Source organism: Orycteropus afer, unplaced genomic scaffold (genome assembly GCF_000298275.1).
Source record: "Orycteropus afer afer isolate SDZICR_OR568_19922 unplaced genomic scaffold, OryAfe1.0 scaffold00105, whole genome shotgun sequence".
In the NCBI taxonomy this organism is placed as follows: domain Eukaryota; kingdom Metazoa; phylum Chordata; class Mammalia; order Tubulidentata; family Orycteropodidae; genus Orycteropus; species Orycteropus afer.
The window spans coordinates 2,477,108-2,484,313 of NW_006921692.1; the positions used below are offsets into that span (position 1 = coordinate 2,477,108).

Genomic DNA, 7,206 nt, shown 5'->3' on the forward strand with positions numbered 1-7,206 from the left:
GCCTCATATGCATGTGAGAGCTGGACAATGAATAAGGAAGACCGAAGAAGAGTTGATGCTTTTGAGTTGTGGTGCTGGCGAAGAATGCTGAAAAGCACCATGGACTGCTAAAAGAACTAACAGATCTGTCCTGGAGGAAGTGCAGCCAGAATGCTCCTTGGAAGCAAGAATGGCCAGACTTTGTCTCACACACTTTGGTCATGTTGTCAGAGGGACCATTCCCTGGAGAAAGATGTCATGCTTGGTAAGGTGGAGGGTTGACGAAAGAGGGGAAGGCTTTCAACAAGATGGATTGACAGTGGCTGCTACGATGAGCTCAAATATAGCAAGGATCATGGAGCTGGGATGGGACCTGACAGTGTTTTGTTCTGCGGTGCATAGGATCACTATGAGTCAGACACGACTCGACAGCAACTAACAACAACAACAACAATTGGAAGGAAGATTGGGCAATCTACTTTCATAGAGATACCGCCTCAGAAACCCAAGGAGGGGTCACTATAAGTCAAACAGACTTGACGGCAGTGAGTTTGGGTTTTTTGTGGTTTACAATAGTACCTACAATCATAAGCCTATTACCATTAAGTCAGTTCTTACTCATAGCAACCCCATAGAGTTTCTAAAACTTAAATCTTTCAAAAGTAGATTGCCTCATCTTCCTCCCACGGAGCAGCTAGTGGGTTTGAACAACCAACCTTGTGGTTAACAGCCAAATGCTTTACCCACTGCACCACCAGAGCTCCAACTGTACCATGCATATCCTATATGTCAGTAACAGCATTTACAAAACAAAACAAAAAAAAAGACCAAATCAAGTCTGAGTCTCTAAAATGAAAAGGAAAGGCATTTTACATGACCTTTACAGACAAGTAAAAAATAAGCAAAAACTATTATAATTACCAAATAATCCATAGGGGTCATCAGAGGCCTCAATAATAATGATCGCCTCTGTTAATGCCCCTAGTTTGGCTCCTCCTGTTGTTTCATTCAGCAGCTGTACGAGAAAAGATTCTTCCAGCTCAGGGTAAATGTCATTAATGACATAAATTGGCACAGCTTTACTGGTTTCCCCTTCTAACAAAACCACATCTGATGAAGCTATGCTGTAATCTTCACCTACAAAGACAAAAGGCAAAATGCTAACAGACTTATTCTAAAATATAATCATAGACATACCATATATTAGAAGACACACTGATGTATCAAATTTCATGGGAATGTCTGGAAAACCTTTTTTGAGGTTGTTTAATGTATCTGTTATAAACAAGAATATTTTATGTTTTTCACCAGAAAATGGATTTGATCATATCACAAAGCAATTAAAAAGACCTCCTAAATGTGTTCAAGTTCATTCCTTTACTTTCAGAAGTTAGTGTGCATAAGTTGTTCTATTTTACACAGAGAGTCATCCTCAACACAAAATCGTCATTTCTACAAAAGAAACAAAAAAAAAAGGTGTGCAAAACTTTTACAAGAACCAGAATTCTAATCTCACTAGGGAGACAAATGGCATGTTAGCTTCATCGATAATACAACTGGAATCTGTGAAATTTTCTGCAAAGTTGGATTAAAAACTGCCACTGTATACAGATGAAGGAGCTCTGGTGGCATAGTGCCTAAGGCATTTGACTACTAACCAGAAGGTTGTCAATTCAAACCCACCAGCCACTCTTCAGAAGGAAGACTCGGCAATGTGTTTCTATAAAGATTTACTGCCTCAGAAACCCAAAGGGGGCCACTATGAGTCAGAATCAACTCGAAGGCAGAGAGTTTGGTATTTTTGGTATACAGATCAGGAAGACAGTAGTAGTCTTCTGGCCAAATAGTAGGTGGGGAAAGAAGGGACACTCCTATAGAGACTAGGGGCTAATATCCTAGAATATAATCAATGCTTAATCTGGCAGTACAGTAAGACACCTAGAGGTTGTCAGGCATTCCTGGGGCTATCCATTCCAAAAAGAACATACACACCCACCCGGGAACTAGTTGAGCCTGGTTTATTGACTTTTCAAGCATATATCATGTCCAGATGATTTATATCAAAAAGTCAAGCATTTTTCTTTTTCACCTGTCTGCTCACATTCATGTTCCTGTGAGTACACACTGGAAAGATTCTAACTGAAAGGCTCCTAGATAATTTCCCTCTAAATGATCTAATTGTCCCACCAAATAAGGTTGTCTCCTAATGTATGTTTGCATTTGGCAATGAAATAATTTTTCCTATACATAAATATTTAATGCTAACAACTGTATCATCCATGCTTTCCATAAATAAGCAGGCAAGAAGAACAGGCTCAGAGACAAGTCTGTTTTGCCAAGCACTGAAACTGTAGCTCTTGTTCATTTATTTCTGCATTCTTTAGTCATTTACACATTGAATCTCTTTGAGAATCTAAAAAGCACACCAGAGAGAATTTAACGATGTTTTCCCTAGTATTCTTTATTGGTTTGTTCATGTTTTGGGTATCATAACTTTTAAAAGGACCTCTGGTGGTGCAGTGGTTAAAGCATCGGCTGCTAACCAAAAGGTTGGTAATTCAAATCCACCAGCTGCTTTGTGAAAGAAAGATGAGGCAGTCTACTTCCATAAAACTTTAAAGCCTTGGATACCCTATTGGTCAGTTCTACCCTCTCCTATATGGTAGCTATGAGTCAGAATCTTCTCGATCAAAATGTTTTATAGCTTTTAAATTCACATACAACGCTGTTGACAATTTTCATAAATTCTACAAATGCACACTGTCAAAAATACATGATATAAACTCTAGATTTGTGCCTTAAAAAGACACAACAGTATTGTTGTTTTCTGTTTTGTTTTTTTAATACATCTTTGAGGAATTGTGTTATCAAGTATTTACTGTCCCTCTAAAACAATTCACTTCTCCTTCAGTATCTTTTCTCACCAGCAATTGCTGTTATTGGCACAGCTTTAAACTTCACAGAAACATCTGCAAATGCTCCTCCTGTTCTAGTCACATTGATAATTGGTCCAACGTGATTTTCTGCCACTCGAACAACTGACGCTGAAAGCTGAAGTATTCCAAATGCATCATCATTTGCAATGATAATTAGATGAGCAATAGTTTCTACCTTCAGCCCAAGGCGTGGAGAATTTGGAACTGAAAGACAAGAAAACAGTTAAAAACTAACTGACCAAAAGTCATTCAGAAGCCTCAGCAAGATTCCATCAGACAAATGGGATCATTATTTTGTGTTTTCCCTCTATTACTTACACCATTATCTGTCAGTTTGTTGTACTGTGGTGGTTTGTGTGTTGCTGTGAGGCTGCAAGCTATGCCAAAGGTATTTCAAATACCATGAAGGTCACCCATGGTGGACAGGTTTCAGCAGAACCTTAAAACTAAGACAAACTCAGAACAAGGAAGGGGCTATCCAGTTCTCAAAGAATTGGCCAGTGAAAACCTTATGAACAGCAGTGAAACACTGTTAATTATGGGAAAACTTTACAAATAGCCTTGAAACTGTCCAATAATATGCCAATAGATGAGCCCTTCAAATCAGAAGGCACTCAAATATGATGGGGGAATCACTGCCTCCTCACAGTAGAGTCGATCTTAATGATGTGGATCGAGTAAAGCTTTCAGGACCTCCATTTGCTGGTGTGGCTCAACTCAAAAGAAGAAGAAACAGCTGCAAACATCAATTAATAATTGGAAAATGGAAAGTATGAAGTATGACTCTAGCAAAATTGGAAGTTGTCAAAAATGAAATGGAATGCATAAGGATCGATATCCCAGGCATTAGTGAGCTTAAATGGACTGGTTTGGTCATTTTCAATCAGACAACCATATGATCTACTATGCCAGGAATGGCAAAGTAAAGAGGAATGGCATTCACCATCACAAAGAATGTTCCAAGATCTATCCTGAAGTATAATGCTGTCAGTGATAGGATAATATCCATATACCTACAAGGAAGACCAGTAAATACTACTGCAAAAGGGGCAAAGAGACGGCATCTTCTGAGCAACTCTAACTCTACAAGGAGGACAGAATTACCAAAAGTAGCCCAAACCTGCACCTATGAGGTCAGACATGCCACCACCCCGCCGGCCTCTTACTAACCTTGACACCAACCATTCTTCCCACAGCACCCACCACTTCTCTGCTGGGTTTGATAATTCACTGCAGTGGCCACACAGAACTCACAGATTATGGAGTTTATTAGGGAAGCAACAGGCTACAATTCAAGTTCAGGAATGTGCTCAGTCTCTCTCAGCTGTCCATCTCTCAGCCAGCCATCTCTCAGCTGACAGTCTCTCTCAGTCTCTCTCAGTAGCAAGTGTCTCTCTCAGGAGCATGTCTCTCTCACATATCTCAGCAGCACGTTTCTCTCAGCAGCACTGTCTGCTGCCAGTAGTCAAAGAGACTCTCTCCCTCTGCCTCTAGGAGGGCTCCTTTTGAACCTGGCAGAGTGGTCAAAACCAGCTAATTCCCACATCATAATTCTATATACCTGAGAGACAGCAAACTTCCCAGAAGATTTTTCCTCCCACTCCAACAGAAATACACCAGCTGGATAATTTTAACAAAAAGCTACTCGTGGCAAAGGAGGAGTTACAAAAATTATGACTAGAAAAGCCATACCATGTAATTTACTACACCGCAGGCCACCCCTTGGCTTTTTTAGCCATCATCCCTTTTATACATCAAAAATTAACATCCCCTTCATTATCAGTTTGAGAATAACCACATCCATGTAAGTGTGTAAGCCAGTCACTTCATGCCTTTATCTGCCTCCATTTTAGACAGCCAATTTCTAATTTTCCCATCCCTATCAAACCAGTACTCTGAAGAGACAAGAGTGTTCTTTCTCACTGAAGAAAACTATTCTGCCTGGAAACTTTGGGCATCTACATCCATAAATAACCAAAGTCTAACCCAGTGTAAGCCATCAAATAACAGCAACTTAACACCAGCTCAGGGTCAAACACCTTTGTCTTTTTTTGGTCTGGTTCTGGTCAGCTCAGCCCTAGCCATCCCAGTTAGGTCATGGGTTCCAGCTGCGAAGCTGGGGAGTCACACTCTTCCCTTCACCTCAGACCAGCCAGTGCCTTCTCTCTTTTACCCTCAGTCCTAAGGAACTATTTCCACATAACTCCTTGCACTTCAGGCCAACCAGCCCCTCATCTCATCCCTAGCCTCCATGGCCTACGCCATGGAGTACCAAACTCAGCCCATTTCTTCATTGATGCACTTCTCCCATTTCCATTCAAGTGGACCCAGGTGGTCACAAGAGAGCATTTGTGGTAAATTCCTGTCAGAGCAGCACTAGGTAACCAAAACAGAATACAGTACCCAGAGACTGCTTTGACAGATACCTAAAATGTGGAAACTGGAATGTAGTACATCCTTGACCCAAGACCCTGATAAAGAGACCCTGGCATGTGGCATAAGAGACGGAAGGACCAGAGCCAAAAGAGTGGCATGAAAGACAGCAGGAGCAGAGCTAAGAGACCACACCTTGAAGACTAAGGTGCGCCTAACCCGAGCCACAGGAGCTCTGGTAGCGTAGTGCCTAAGACACTTACTTGACTGCTAACCAGAAGGCTGGCAGTTCAAACCCACCAGCCACTCCTTGGAAAGAAGATGGGGCAATCTACTTCCATAGTGATATTGTCTTGGAAACCCAAGGAGGGGTCACTATGAGTCAGGTCTGACTCAATGGCAAATAACAACAACAACAACAACAACAACTCAAGCCACAGTGTTTTCAAGTGCCCCATATGCATGTGAAATCTGGACAATGAATAAGGAAGACTGAAGAAGAGCTGATGCTTTTGAGCTATGGTGTTGGCAAGGAATACTAAAAGTACTATAGACTGCCAGAGAAACTAACAAATCTGTCCTGGAGGAAGTGCAGCTGGAATGCTTCTTGGAAGCAAGAATGGCCAGACTTCATCTCACTTACTTTGGTCATGTTGTCAGAAGGGACCATTCCCAGGAGAAGGATATCATGCTTGGTAAAGTGGAGGGTCAACAAAAAAGGGAAAAGCCCTCCATGAGATGGACTGACACAGTACTTCAATGATGGGCTCAGGTATAGCAGGGATCATGAGGCTCACACAGGACTGGGCAGCGTTTCATTCCATTGTACACAGGGTCACTATGAGTCAGAGCCAATTCGATGGCACCTAACAACAACAACTCTACTACTTATATTTAAAATATTTATTGAACCAAATTTTCTTCAAAAATAGACTATCAAACACAACTACAAATGCAAGAATGACATAAGACAAATTAGATAACTAAAATTAAATATTTATGCTCATCAAAAGACTTTCTCAAAAGAGTAAATAGAGAACCAACAGACTAAGAAAAAATCGTTTGGAACAACATATCTGATAAGAATCTAATCTCTCGACTTCCGGTAAGATGGAGGAATAGGCAGACAAGCGACAAAGACCCTCCTCAACAAAGAAAAGAAAAACCAATTGACAGAGATACAGAAGATAATCCTGGAACACTGAGCTTTGAAAGGAACTATACAGAAATGGATTAGGCACCAACTAGTGGAAAAACCTGAACGAAAACAGTGAGTACAGAGATCGCTGGAGTTGCGGACTGTCAGCTACTCTGACAAGACCAACACCCTGAATATTTCCAAGTGGCATTGGGACCTGAGAATTGACCTAAATCCCGGTCACCAAGGGCTGCAGGGACAACTGCTCTGGTGGCCTATGACTAGGAAGGAAAACAACAAGGAGGGAGACAACCTGAGCTGTTGTCTTTCTGCCATCTGGAGGGCACAGCCATTTTGATTGTTTACACGTGGCAGCCATTTTGAATGTTTACAAGTGGCAACCATTTTGGATTTTAAAGTGATAGCATTCTCATTCGGATTCCAGGGACCTATGAACAGGCTCTGTTTGCCAGGGTTGGCAAGGACATATAAGAGGCTGACAAAGGAAAGGAGACAGATGGTGAGTGTATAAGTGTTGTCAACTAGTGAATAGAGGAGCACAGCATAGTACTCTGCCTGCATAGATAACAAACAAACAAAAAAAGAAAACAAAAATTGTGGGCAAGTCACTCCAACATATAATCACCAATTAAATATAAACACAAAAATGTCACAATGCCTCAGAGACAACAGAGCATCACAGTCCACACAAAAAAGCAAGATAAAGCAGGAGAAACAAGGGACCAGGATACAGACCCAAAACACATCGCTGAGGAAGAA

The 7,206-nt window shown here is 41.2% G+C and overlaps 1 protein-coding gene across 1 annotated transcript in view; it reads right to left on the bottom strand.

The window, feature by feature from the left end:
* The window catches only part of ADGRV1 (adhesion G protein-coupled receptor V1), a 947,781-nt gene that overhangs the window by 808,428 nt on the left and 132,147 nt on the right, over positions 1-7,206 (bottom strand). Inside the window, exons 28-29 of the mRNA XM_007943393.1 lie at positions 2,904-3,119; positions 901-1,116 (exon numbers count right to left, since the gene is read on the bottom strand). Of these exons, the coding sequence (XP_007941584.1) occupies positions 901-1,116; positions 2,904-3,119 (432 nt within the window). The remainder of the gene's footprint in view (positions 1-900; positions 1,117-2,903; positions 3,120-7,206) is intronic.